The 14,055-nt window shown below is 49.1% G+C and overlaps 1 protein-coding gene across 1 annotated transcript in view; it reads left to right on the plus strand.

The window, feature by feature from the left end:
* The window catches only part of ATP1A2 (ATPase Na+/K+ transporting subunit alpha 2), a 25,112-nt gene extending 12,582 nt beyond the window's left edge, over nt 1-12,530 (plus strand). The window contains exons 12-23 of the mRNA XM_004448432.5: nt 698-887; nt 1,025-1,200; nt 4,601-4,737; nt 5,257-5,407; nt 5,561-5,729; nt 5,970-6,124; nt 6,509-6,632; nt 6,831-6,976; nt 7,169-7,299; nt 9,948-10,049; nt 10,165-10,256; nt 10,537-12,530. Of these exons, the coding sequence (XP_004448489.1) occupies nt 698-887; nt 1,025-1,200; nt 4,601-4,737; nt 5,257-5,407; nt 5,561-5,729; nt 5,970-6,124; nt 6,509-6,632; nt 6,831-6,976; nt 7,169-7,299; nt 9,948-10,049; nt 10,165-10,256; nt 10,537-10,565 (1,602 nt within the window). The 3' untranslated portion in view covers nt 10,566-12,530. The remainder of the gene's footprint in view (nt 1-697; nt 888-1,024; nt 1,201-4,600; nt 4,738-5,256; nt 5,408-5,560; nt 5,730-5,969; nt 6,125-6,508; nt 6,633-6,830; nt 6,977-7,168; nt 7,300-9,947; nt 10,050-10,164; nt 10,257-10,536) is intronic.
* The last annotated feature ends 1,525 nt before the right edge of the window (nt 12,531-14,055 follow it).

Genomic DNA, 14,055 nt, shown 5'->3' on the forward strand with positions numbered 1-14,055 from the left:
GAGAGAGTCAGAAATTGTGGCTGTGGGATGGGAAGAAAGACAAGGGAGAATCACCAATAGGAGTGGGGGCAGGTGAGGATCACGTGCCTTATCTCTACCTCATCCCCTCGGGCAACCTGTGGCTACAGGTCTGGTTGGTTCTTACCCCTTACCTCCTAAACTTTCATTCCTTATTAAAAACCTGTCAGCCTCTCAGGTTTTTCCCCCATAGCTCCCCATCCTCTGACCCTGATCTCCTCTCCCACCCACTCTACTCAACCATACGTCTGTACTTTCCTTACAGTATCCTTCAGCCTTTAGACATCTGTTAAATGCCACTCTCAGTTTTGTTCTGTATAAGCCAGAGGTAAAGGGAGATCAGCATCCCAGGGCCAGTATGGTGATGGGGAAGGCTTAGGAGAGAGCCTTCCAATCCCTAGTCTGGTGCGTGTCTCTTAACGGGTCTTAATAAATATTCCCTGAATGAATGAATGTCTTATGAGGAGGTGATTCTCAGGTTTCAAGAGCTGGGACCATAAGGTCCAAATGCCCCTCCACATGTGGAAATTCTCCTTCTGTTGACAATATTTGATGGATCATGAGTTGTTTATTAAGGGAGATTTTCTTACCAACCTCTGCTCTGTAGAAGGCCCTGTGTTGGACATGGGAGCTACCAAGATGAATACGGCCCCTCTGTAACTGCCTGTTCTCTCCTCAGCTGTCCATCCACGAGCGAGAGGACAGCCCCCAGAGCCACGTGCTGGTGATGAAGGGGGCCCCTGAGCGCATCCTGGACCGGTGCTCCTCTATCCTGGTGCAGGGCAAGGAGATTCCTCTCGACAAGGAGATGCAAGATGCCTTTCAAAACGCCTACATGGAACTGGGAGGACTAGGGGAGCGTGTGCTGGGTAAGGGCCAGACAAGGAGGGGGGGGCAGGGCTGATGAAAGGGTCTCCAGCCCTCAGCGGCATCACTGGGGTGAAGGGCTCGAGGGCTTCCAGGCAGCCACCCCTCTGCTCTCACTCTTCCGTCTGCCTCCCTTCAGGATTCTGTCACCTGAATTTGCCCTCTGGAAAGTTTCCTCGGGGCTTCAAATTCGACACGGATGAGCTGAACTTTCCCACGGAGAAGCTCTGCTTCGTGGGGCTTATGTCTATGATTGACCCGCCACGCGCTGCTGTGCCGGATGCTGTGGGCAAGTGCCGAAGTGCAGGCATCAAGGTACTGCCTCCTCTCCCCTCCCCTCCACCCTCCGCTCCCTCATGCCAAAGGTCAAGGGACTGCCAGGGTAGCTGCCCTGAGGACAGTCAGACTATCAGTGGCCTCCTTCCCACTGACTTGGGAGGAGCTGTCCATCTGCAAGGGAAAATGGAAGCTGACCCTGGCTTTGAGGCTCTCACCCTCATCTCTTTTTTGTTGAGTGATCAGTTTCCCAGGCCTGCCCCATCCCTCCCAGGACAGCTAAAGGTCCCATCGGCATGTGCACCCCTCCGCATTTCAAGTGTGACCCGGTATCCCTATTTGGAGATCTGTTTGTCTTACTGCTTACTCTCTCTAACCTCCTGCAATGGGATTACCAAGGTCTTGTCTGCCAGTACTCACTGTCCCCATAACCCTTGGTCCTCATTCCACTCAAGCAGGCCTCTCCTAGTTTCTCTTATCCAACTGCAATTGCTTCTCACTGACCTCCTTCCACTGTGTCACATTTATTCTTCATTCAACAAATATTTATTGTTTACCGAGTACCAGGCACTGTTCAAAGTGCTGGAGTTCAACAAACAGACATCCCTTCCATCTCAGAGCTTACCATCCTATTTCCAAGATACCACTCTTTACCACCTGCCTTAACCTACCTGGCCACAAATTCTGATGTTTGTGCTTACTACTCTTTGTTCAACATCTCACCTATTAACAGATCAGTTCAACTCAATCAGCCTGTCTGAGTGCCTGGTTCTTTGCTGGGAATGCAGGATAAAAAAATGAGTAAGACACAGTGCCTGGCCTCCGGATCTTATGATGCCTTTACAGTTAAGCACAGTGCAATCACAGTAGCCACAGTCATTGAGCTCCCACTATGGGTCACCTACTCTAATAAAAGAAAGAGTTAATATTTATTTGAATTTTCATATGAATCAGGCACTGTTCCAAGAACTAAACCTGTTTGGTTTAATATCTTCACATGAGCCCTACAATATAAACAGGAGATTGTCTCTTTTTTTAAAGAGAGGGAAACTGAGGCACAAAGTAACATGCCCAAGACCACTTAGCTATTAAGTGATAGAGCCGGGATCGGCACCAAGGCTGTGTGCTATTTAACCATCACACCATGGGACTTTGTATGCAAGTGATTTCTGAACCCCATAACCACTCTCTGTAAGGCCATCCCTGTTAGCCCCATTTACAGATAAAATAGACTCAGAGTGGGTAACTTTCCTAAAATAAAACTGCTAGTAGAGGTAGATTGGGAATATGAAACCTGGTGCCCTTGACTGTGAGCCCGTGCTTTTCCTGCTCTAGCAGGCAGCCTCTTACTGTGATGAGAATGCTCACAGAGGCATGCATGCATGCTCTGTGGGAACTCAGAGCAGGGAGCAGTTAATTCTGTCTCGGGGAATTGGATAGTGTTTTACAGAAGGAGTGATATTTGATCTGGGCCTCGAAGGTTGAAGAGTATTTTGTAAGGCATCGAGGGAGAGGAAGAATGTCAAGGTCAGGGAACAGTGCGTACCCTGACGTGGTTAGACTGTACGTTGTGGTGTGTGAGTTTGGCGGGGGAGAGGTGGCAGAGCACTGGGACTGGGGCTGTAATGTTAGATCATGGCCAGTCGGGAAGACTTTGCTCAAATGACAGACTTAGGCTTTATCCTGCCATCCATAGAGAACCAAAGGTGCCACAGGGCTGATCTGGGTTTTTGGATGATACCTGGATGGAGGAGGGCCTAGATGTGGGGAGAAACTAAAGTCAGGGAAACAAATTAGAGACAACTGCAATGTTTCAGGCAAGGATGATGACCTGAGCTGGGGCAGTGACAAAGGGAGTAGAAGGAAGAGTTACTTTTGAGGAATGTTTTGAGAACTTGGTGACCAAACTGGGCATGGGAAGTGAGAAAGATACAGGAGACAAAGTGACAGAATGAACTGAGAGGATAGATCTAAGGTGGAAAGGAGAGAAGGAGGTTTGGTGGGGGAGGTGGGAGTAGAGATTATGAGTTCAATTTTTGTTACCAGTTCAATTTTGCCCTTAAATTTGAAGTGTCTATAAGACCCCTAAGGAGAGATGTCCCAGGAAAAGTTAGAATATGGTTCAGTGCTCAAGAGAGAGAGCCAGGGTTGGAGATTTGAGTCTCCTTGGCACATGAGTGCAAACTAAAGTCATACCAGTATATTTTACTATATTTCCCAAGAAGAGAACATGAGTCACGAAAAGGGAAGACACAAAAACCCTGAATCACAATATTTAGGGGCAAGTGGAGAAAGAGGAACCAGTGAAGGAGGGGAGTGGGTGGCAGGACATAGCTAACATTTATTGAATGTCCATCTGATGCCATTTAATCTTCACAACAACCTGGAAAGGTAGGAATCATCTTCTCCGTTGGGCTGAGACTCAGAATGAAATCAACTCATCCAGGGTCCTGTAGCTGGGAAGAGGTAGGTCAAAGTTTAAACCTTGGCCCAGCAGTCTGACTCCAAAGCTAGTGTTTTTCCCACTCTCTTGGGCTGCCTCCCAGAGGAGGCTGAGAAAGAACATGAATATGGGTGGAAGAGAAGCAAAGATAAAGGAGTCCATGAACACCAAGGGAGCTTTTGTTTTTCCATTGGGAGGCCCATGTGATCTTCGGGGGCAGCTTCAGTGGAGTGGTGGGTATAGAAGAGAAGGAAGTGAGGCCCAAAGAGGTCTTCTTCTCTGTGTCTGTTGGATTCTCCCCACAATCTCACACATGCAAATGCTAACCTAATTCAGCTCCAATCACCATATGCTTATAGTAGCCTCTTAGTTTTCCTCTCTGATTACAACTACCCTTCTGCTCCCCGTCCCAACCTTGTTCATTCTGCAACAACAGTGAACATTATCATAGTTAAGACAGGAATCACCTTCTGGCACCTTCTGGCACCATGAATGTCAGAGGCAGGCGAGCGAGGCAGGTGGCAGACAAGGGTGCTGTCTCCATCTTGTCCTACTCTGTCTGGTAGCCTGCCTACAGTGATCATATTGGACACTAAGAAAACTATATCACAGCACTGTCTGCCTGGGACCTTAAACAAATCTTAGAGCTTCTCTAAACCTTGGTTTTCCATCTGTAAAACGAAGAAGTTTTTAAGAGTCTTTCTAACTCTGACAGTCTCATAGTCCATGAAATCCATACTCCTAATCATCAAGGCTTCTCTTCAAAGGGACCCACATTAACTTGTCAGGGATGCTATCCTCCTCTTAAGCAAACTATCTCTGATCTTCTAAACATAACTTGTCATTGTCATTTGCCACACACACACACACACACAATTACATTGTTTTGGTTGGGATCTACCAGCCCAAGACATCTAACTGTCTGGATTTTCCTGATTTCGGGAAAGGAACAGGAGGGAAGTAAACCTTAATACTTTGCTTTTCTCCTTCCACTAGGTGATCATGGTGACTGGAGATCACCCCATCACAGCCAAGGCCATTGCCAAGGGCGTGGGGATTATATCAGAGGGCAACGAGACTGTGGAGGACATTGCAGCCCGGCTCAACATTCCTGTCAGTCAAGTCAACCCCAGGTGAGGCCTTGCCAGGAATCCCTTGTCCCTGATCAACCCATCCTCACCCAGAGAACACTTGAGTGTCCCCTGGAGGTGCTTGGAGGCCTCCTCTGAGACCTTTATAAGCCTTTCCTCTGACCCTCAGTGAGTGGTTCCTCGGTCCAGGTCACACCACTGATTAGCTGTGTCTCTTAAAGATGTCACTTTACCTTCCTAAGCCTCCATTTTTTCAATTGCAAAACTAGGATAATATCTACACTCAGGGTTACTTCAGGAGTGGGATATATATATAAAGGACCTAGCACATTGCCTAGCAAACTGTACTTATGATTGTGATCATGCCACTTGGTGAAGAGTTAGTGTCATTTCCTCAAAGAAAGAAATGGAAAAAGCAGGTGACTGACACTGAGGGAAATGAGTATTGCAGCAATGGGGAAGCCCAACCTACTGGGGAGACTGGAGCTCTGGAGGTGATGAGGAAAGCAGCAGGTCTGGTGCAGGTGCCAGGGAATCAGCTGCCTCTGCCCCACCCTCCAGAGAAGCCAAGGCATGCGTGGTGCATGGCTCTGACTTAAAGGACATGACCTCGGAGCAGCTTGATGAGATCCTCAAGAACCACACAGAGATTGTCTTTGCCCGGACCTCCCCTCAGCAGAAGCTCATCATCGTGGAGGGATGTCAGAGGCAGGTGAGCAAAGTGGGTGGGAGGCAGGGGCAGACTGTCAGAGAGCAAGGTGGAGGGTAGGGTCTTGGGTTGCAGAGAAAGGACAAAGCACACTAGCTTGGGGCCAAGCAGGTGCAGGGACTTCATCCTCAAGTTTTAACTGTATCTCCTCCCCAGGGAGCCATTGTGGCAGTGACAGGGGATGGGGTGAATGACTCCCCCGCACTGAAGAAGGCTGACATTGGCATTGCCATGGGCATCTCTGGCTCTGACGTCTCTAAGCAGGCAGCCGACATGATCCTGCTGGATGACAACTTCGCTTCCATTGTCACGGGTGTGGAGGAGGGTGAGGCAGCTGCCTGGGATGGAATGGCATCTGGGATATCTGAAACCCAACCCATCTGCTTCTCTTGCCATTTACTCCAAGGAACGAGTCAACCCAGGGTTCCAGGGATCTAAAGCCCACTCTAGCTTCCTTGAAACCTAAGATCTTCCTTTTTATGAAGATGGGGCAGCCACGCTTCAGGGGCAAGGGGTGGGGAAGGGTCCCTCTAATCTCCCTCATGCCCTCAGAACCTCCCCACAGGCCGCCTCATCTTTGACAACCTGAAGAAGTCCATCGCCTACACCCTGACCAGCAACATCCCTGAGATCACCCCCTTCCTGCTGTTCATCATCGCCAACATACCCCTACCTCTGGGCACCGTGACCATCCTCTGCATTGACCTGGGCACAGATATGGTGAGGCCAGGGCTTGGGGTAGGGGACAGGCAAGGCGATCACGTGGGTGCAGTGTGGGGATGGACAGCAGAGGGAAGGAGGGGTGCATGAGGGGCAGTGGACCAGGCTGTGATGGGATTCTATTTTGGTTAAAGGGAAGACAAGCACAAGCCTTAATGGGTTTTTCTGTTTTGTTTTTGTTTTTTAAGGAGGTACCTGGGATTGAACCCAGACCTCATACATGGGAAGCAGGCGCTCAAACCTCTGAGCTATACCCATTCCCTAAGCCTTAATGTTTAACATGTGTTTGTTGAATTATGTCAAAGACTCTTCACTGCTTCCCCTCCTCTCCTTCTGTGGTTTCCCACATCCCTGCAAATGCCCTCTTCTCCTCCATCCACACAGGTCCCTGCCATCTCCTTGGCCTACGAGGCAGCTGAGAGTGACATCATGAAGCGGCAGCCGCGAAACCCACAAACAGACAAGCTGGTGAACGAGAGACTCATCAGCATGGCATATGGGCAGATCGGTGCGGCTGGGGCCCTGGGCTTGGGAGTGAACCCCTAGAGGATTTTCCCCCAACTTTTGGAGGGATGAACTGCAAGTGAAATTCCAGGACAGGGACCAGCTGCCAGGGACGAAGGACTTCCCCCTCTGACCCTTTGGGGCTGGCCCATCCTGCTCCTTCTCTGAGTGAGGCTCTCTGCTTTTCGCCCACTCCCCACAGGGATGATCCAGGCCCTGGGAGGCTTCTTCACTTACTTCGTGATCCTGGCAGAGAACGGTTTCCTGCCATCACGGCTGCTGGGAATCCGCCTCGACTGGGATGACCGGTCCAAGAACGACCTGGAGGACAGCTATGGACAGGAGTGGGTGAGTGGAGCGGTGCACAGGCGGGTGCATGGGTGTGTGGGGGGTGGAGTGCCTGGTGGGAGTGGGCAGGAGGGGCCAACTGGAATGGGGGTTGAATGTAATTAGGTGCCCAGGGTTTCAACCACTGCCTTTGAACCATGCTACACCCTAGTCCTACCGCTTCCTCCAACACTCTCACCTCCTCTCCCCCAGACCTATGAGCAGCGGAAGGTGGTGGAGTTCACGTGCCACACGGCCTTCTTTGCCAGCATCGTGGTCGTCCAGTGGGCTGACCTCATCATCTGCAAAACCCGCCGCAACTCGGTCTTCCAGCAGGGCATGAAGTGAGCGCCCCCCACCTCACCAGGCACCCCCACCCAGGCAGAGTGATCTCAACCAACCCAGACAGCCTAGGATTCCAACTCCAGGTCACCTCAACCCACCCTGGGCCAGACACGCTGGGGCTGGGAGGTGGGGGAGACGGAGGGAAACAGCATATTTTATTTACCCAGCTGTATATCCATAGCCAGGTTTGAAATGGACTAGTAAAGAGGAAGGAGTGATAAGACTGTTTCTGTTTTGGGAGTGGATGTGGCTCAAGCAGTTGAGTGCCCTTCTCCCACATGGGAGGTCCCGGCTTCAGTTCCCCATGCCTCCTGAAAAAACAAACCAAAAAAACAAACAACAAGCAGAACAAATGCAAAAACCAACTCAGGGAAGCCCAAGTGGCTCAGTGATTGAGCGCTGGCTTCCCACATCTGAGGTCTGGGGTTCAATCCCCAGCTCCTAGTACCTCAGGAAAAAAAAAAAAAAGACTATTTCTGTTTTAATTTGCTTCTAAAGGGTACATTGTAATATGGCTCTCTTCTGCCTACCTTTTTGCTTCTTTTCTCCATATCTCTTTTCTTCCTGCCTTCCTTTCCCCTACTCTTACTCTAGTGACAACCACCCCCATCCACTGCCCAACCCTCAATACACGCGCTCCTGCGGTCGTCCCCCGTGCTCGGCAGTAGCGCTAGACCTAGCGCACGCCCTGTGGTGGTGTGTGAGCCTTCTGGGGACTGGGAGCAGCTCAGGGTCAGGGTCAGGTTCAGGGCCTCCTTTTAGCGCTAATGCTTGAAGGACATCGCTTGGCCTCACAACAGCATTATGAGGTAGGTGTTATTATTTTCATCTTGTGGGTATCCAGCCCCCAAAAGTTAAATGATGTGCCTAAGTTCACCCAGCTGATAAGGGCTCACCCAGGCCTGTCTCCAAAGCCCAGGCTCTCGGACACCACAGTACACTGTGGGGGCTCACCCGTCGCAAAGCCTGGCACCTCGTGGGTGCCCAGTGTTCACTTCATGTCTCTGGCATGGATGGCAGGTGACTGTTGAAGGTTATCATTCCTGTCTTCTTTACTTTTTTCTCCTGTAAGTCAAAGGCCACAACCCTCCAAGTGAGTTTTGTCACAATTTCTTAGTTTGGGAAGGAAGAAAAAAGATGCCAAAACCCTGGTGGTGGTAATAGCATTTAAGATCCGAGGGAGAGGAAAGTGAGAAGTCTGTTAAATAAAGAAAATTAACATGAAGGAAGGAGATTCCAGTAAATTAAAAATACCAGTTGGAAAATGCAGTGAGAAGAGAACAAGTGGCAGAGTTCAAAGAAGTTGGATACAGTTCTGGGGCTGGAGACTTGGTATGCAGCACGTGGGAGACGCGGGAAGGTGGGGACGTGCACAGCTGTTTCAGTCCAGGCCTCCAGAGAGTCAAACGGGCAAGAAACAAAATGAAAGGCTGGGGACCGAGAAGGAGCACTGATTCCCACAGCTGCTGGCAGAGGCAGCCTCAGCACCACAGGGCCTAGCTGGGGTCCCTGGCCCTTGGGGCCCCTCAGCCATGCTATTGGCATTATTTCAAAAAGCTTTATGGAAATCATTTGCCTATGAGAAGGCTCCCAGGCCGACTGAAGTTTCACAATTCTTAGGCGCAAACAAAGAAAACATATGATGAAGCATAGTGATCATGTGCTGATGATCTGCAGTTCTGTTTGGAAGCTATCCATGTTTCTAATTCATATTAAATGGGAAAATATTTTTATTACTTATTTACAAGTGCAGCTTGAGAGAAAAAAATCATTTTGAAATATGGCCTTTGTCGAAGACAACTGAGAGGGGTCCTGAGCAACTGAAAAACGTTGGAAGCACGGGCTTAAACCTTACTGAGTTGCAGTGGATAAGTAATAATGTGAACTGAGCATTTTCCATGTCCAAATGCCTTCCGTAATTTTCCCAGAAACCCTATGACATAAAGATAATAATCTGTATTTCACATGAAGAAAATATGAGGCTCAGAGAAATTAGGAAATGTTGCTTAAAACCAAAAGCTAAGAAGTAGCAGAGCCGGGATTAGACGCAGCCTGTCTGACTCTGGCAATTGCCCTCATAATCGCATTCTTTCCTGCTTTCCGATTCTGCTATATTAAGCACTTACTACGTATGCAGCGAGCTTCCCCTGTGCTAAGTACTTCGCAAACATTCTCTTTATTGACTATATACAATCCCAGCTGCTGTAGGAGACACTAAAAAAGTGCACGACGTGCCTAAGCCCTGCACCTGAGGAGCTCTAAAAGCGCCTCGCTGGGGAGACACTTTCACAGACAGCGTGGGGCTCCCTCAGCAGCACGATTATAAGCTGCAGGAGAGCAGGCCCGGATTTTGGATGGAAGCCCGTGTTGACAGCGGCATCTTCAGCACAGAGCACCTTACCCAATACATAGAAGCGTGTGATGAATGAATATGCGCTAGACAAGTGTGGTAGGCGAAAGCAGTGAGCAGAAAAAGAGAACAGCGCCTCTCTGGCTACACCAAGCATGAGGAGAGGACTGACGAAGATGGCGTTTTCAGCCCCTCAGCTTTTCCTCTCTCCTCTTTCCTCTCTACCACCGAGGGCCTCCCTGGAGCTCTCCCTCCCTGGCCTTCTCAGGCGGGACTCTCCTCCCTTTGCCTTTCCAGGAACAAGATCCTGATTTTCGGGCTCCTGGAGGAGACAGCGCTGGCTGCCTTCCTGTCTTACTGCCCGGGCATGGGTGTGGCCCTCCGCATGTACCCGCTCAAGTGAGTGTCTCTTGAGAAGGGCCAGGGGGAGGGCAGAGGCGAGGGAATGTGAGTCCCTTCTAGGAGCCGGGAAGCCTGCATTATGTCCTGAACTCTCCTTTCCTTTTCCTTTCAGGGTCACCTGGTGGTTCTGTGCCTTCCCCTACAGTCTCCTCATCTTCCTCTATGATGAGGTCCGCAAGCTCATCCTGAGGCGCTATCCTGGTGGTAAGCACCTCCACTGCACCCCAACCCCCAGCAGAGTTCAACCCCACCGGAGCTACCCCTCCAGGGCTAAATGCAGGCTGGGCCTGCTCCCTTCCTCCAATCTAGGACCCCGGTCTCCGGATCCTTCCCCCTCCCTTTCACCATCCTGCAGCTACTTCCCTCAGCCTCCCAGGCTTCTTGTTTCATGGAGCCTCAACTACCCAGGCCCCACTAGGAGGTTTATCTGTTACCTTCTTTTAAGCTCACACTGCAATCCCCTCCACCCCAATCTCTCTAACAGGTTGGGTCGAAAAGGAGACGTACTACTGAGCTCATTGGAAGAAGAACCAGACACCTAAAAGATGGGGTGCCCTGGAGGTGTTGCAGGGATAGTGATGGGGAGGGGTGGAAAAAACTGGGGAAGATTTAGGGAGAAAGAATGAAGCTAGCCAGCAAGCTAAGTTGATGGGGGGAAAATAAACATGGACTGATTGCCCCATCAACCTAATCTGAAGAATCAGATTAGACACTACCAGTTAGGGTCCCCTCCCCAGATCCTGTCCTGCCCCACTACATCTATTTTCTTCTGAGGAATTGAGGGTCACCGCCCCCCCCCCCCCTTCTCTATCCCTTCATCCCCACTACTAGGGATCCTACTAGAACAGACCAACATCCAAAGGCATGGACCTGTCTAAACCGAGAGATGGTTAGCCCCCAGATCACCAAGTATTCCTTTAGCTCTCCAGCCCACTCCTTTTCTTCCTGCAAAACACTGTCCCCTTGGCTGCTCCCTCAGACCTTGAAATCACAGACAGATCCTGCTGGTTGGTTTGAGGGCCTGAGGCCAGGAAGGGGAGCTCCTGGGAAGACACTAGTTAGAAACCTCCTAACCTCAAGAGTAGAACTGGACAGCCAAGTGGGATGTTAGGGGACAACCAGAGGAGGGACACAACAAAGCAAGAGAGACAGAAAGAGAGAGAGAGAGAGTCAATGACAGAAGCCAATTAACATGTCTTGAGTCTCCAGATAGACATCCCGGGCTCCAGCTCTGTGTCCTGGCCCCTTAGAGTACACGGCCAGCAGACCAAATTTAGATCTCATGAGTAGCAGTGTTCACAGGACCAGAAGCCAGTCCAGGGAGCGTCCCTGAGATTCACACCCATCTGCCACAGAGATCCTCTCTGACCCCCGGTTAGTGGTCCATTTGGTCCACAAGGCCCAGATGTCACAGAAGCTCCAGCTCCCTCCATCACACACACTTGGTAACACCTCACCTTTTAGAATGCTGAGTCCTCAGAGGCTCCATTGTGTTCCCAGTGAGAGAGCTGCCAGCTCATTCCCAGCCCCTTCTAGCCTTTTCCCTTCATGCCCACCCTGACGAACCTGCATCATTCCCAGGCACTGTCAAACCAGTCCTAGAAAAGCAGTTCCTTGGCCATCAGTTGGAATTCAGGTGGAAATGCTCCCAGAAACTTTCTGTCTTCCGGGGACACGCAGAATCAGCACAGGTCATGCAGTTGAAACCTTTGGGCAACAAGAGGAAAAACATTGTTAGGAGACTCACCTTTCACTTCTCAGATGTCAGGAGAATACCCCTCATGCTGATAATTCCTGTGCCCAGTTTCTCTGAGATGAGGAACTGGTTTTAGGTCCCCTACCCACTCCCCACATAACACTTTTGCCCCACAAGCTGTTATCCCATTGTCTAAGGCCTGACTTAGAAGGTATTGGGAATGTTCTGGAGAGACCTGGGATAAGCCAAGCAAGTGAGAGAGAGAGAGACCTCACGGATTAGAAACCCAAGGCAGAAAGGATGGAAGCACAAAAAAAACAAACATTAAGTCAGACCTAGCAACGGTCTCCTAGGGCTGCTATTTCATTGCACTGGAATTTTACTTTATCAGAAGCACCTTGAAATAAGTGAATCATTGCCTTGGGCTTGGAAACATAAATGGCAAAATTTATTAATTTGGGCCTGATTAATTTGGGATTATTGCCTGGACAAAAGTTTATCTTTCCACAATCTGTAAAAATGGCATCTGTTTAGTAAATTAAGAAGATAAACAATATTGCTAGGGATGGCATATTTAGTCTACCTAAAACATACTTTTCATGCACTTTAGGAATATCTATTTAGAAGTAGAGCTTGCATGGGCTAATCATTGTTCTTTATATATTTGTTAAAGAAGCATCTGCAGGACCTTCGCTCCGTGACATTTTGTAAGACATTATTAGTCTGAGGCACTATATATGTACTTGAAAATAATAAAGTTGCATTTCCTTATGAAAAAGAAATCCCTTCCATAATTCAGATACTTATATTTCATTCTTGCCTCCCTCCTAAATTGTGGTAAGTATTAAAATGTGTGCTGGGACAGGAGTTAGCTTGTAGGGGAAAGAGCTTGAGGACGCAATAAAGAGAGGCCAGGACTGAGGGACAGAAGGGAAAATAATCTGGGATCAGGTGATGGTGAAGAAAGCTAGAGGGGAATAAGTTAGGTTGCAAACTGACCTAGAAGAAAATATACTGGGAGCCTCCTTTCTCATGGCTGATCCCCGCCAAGAGTCACAAAGGTTTGTCCAGGACAGGAAAGGACCTGTGAGTCAATTTGGGCGCATATCCTCAAGGCTACTTAACATTTTTCTATGCCAGACCTAGATCAAACCACTGTCAAACTGAGAAGGTGGCCTGTGGGAGTACGGCAGAGCCCAATTCCTGGATGGAGTGTGGTGGGCAGTGGGCAGGTGGAGGGAGGGAGGCTTGTGTGTTGGCGATGGAGAGGTGGACGGGCACTGCACACTCCTCCAGAGGCCTTTGGAAATAGGACAGAGGAAGGCACCAGCTCTTGCAATCCATGGGAAGATCTCGGAAGGCCAGGCAGAAGTCAGCTCTTGCCTGAGCATTATCCTGGCCCCTTCAATACAACTCTACCGGGGCAGGGTGGTGGAGGAGGAGCATTAACGCACTGCAGCAATATCAGTACTGAGGGCTCATTTTGCACCATAAATACGTTAAACCTTTTTTTTTGCATAGTCTCATGTAATCCCACCTCACGGCCTTTGTTCTCTGTCAAGAACGCTTTTTTCTAGTTATTCACATGTGTCCTTACTTCATCCAGTTCTCTCCTTAAGTTACGTCCTCAGAAAGGCCGTCACAGACCTCCCCAGATAAAATAGCCCTCTGGCACCTCAATCCCCAGTGCTTTTTGTTTTCGTTCATAAATACTTTTTACTACCTGAACTCTTATCTGTGTGCATGATACATACAGGTAATGAAATATGTGTATACATATTTTTATTTATTTATTTATCTTATTTGTGTGCCTTTCTCCTCCTCCAGAATAACTTCCATGAAAGCAAGGATTTTATTTCTTTTGTTTACCCTTATTATCCTCAGTACCTAAAACAATGCCTGGTGCATATCAGGTAATTAATAAATATTTGTTGAGTGGATGAAAGAGTCCTCACAATAATCCAGTAAAACAGAAACTTATTTTCTCCAATTTACAGATGAGGAAACTGAGGCTCGTAATGGTTAAATGATGTGTTCAAAGTTTCAGTGGTGGTAAGCATGAGAATCAAGATTCAAGCAGAGGCTGGTCTAGCACCAGAGCCAGACCTCTTAATCACCATGCCATACTTGCCTGCAACTGCAATAGTAGAAAACCCTGTAGGCATGGAGGGAACCTGGTTGGTGGAATGGTTTAGTGAATAGGGGAGGCTGCAAAGGGAGCCAGGAATTTGTGGACAATGAACCTTTGAGCAGTAGGGGCTGGGCAGATGCAGGAGATTAGAACCAGAGAAAGGGAGAGGATATGAT

Source organism: Dasypus novemcinctus, chromosome 13, assembly GCF_030445035.2.
Source record: "Dasypus novemcinctus isolate mDasNov1 chromosome 13, mDasNov1.1.hap2, whole genome shotgun sequence".
NCBI lineage: Eukaryota > Metazoa > Chordata > Mammalia > Cingulata > Dasypodidae > Dasypus > Dasypus novemcinctus.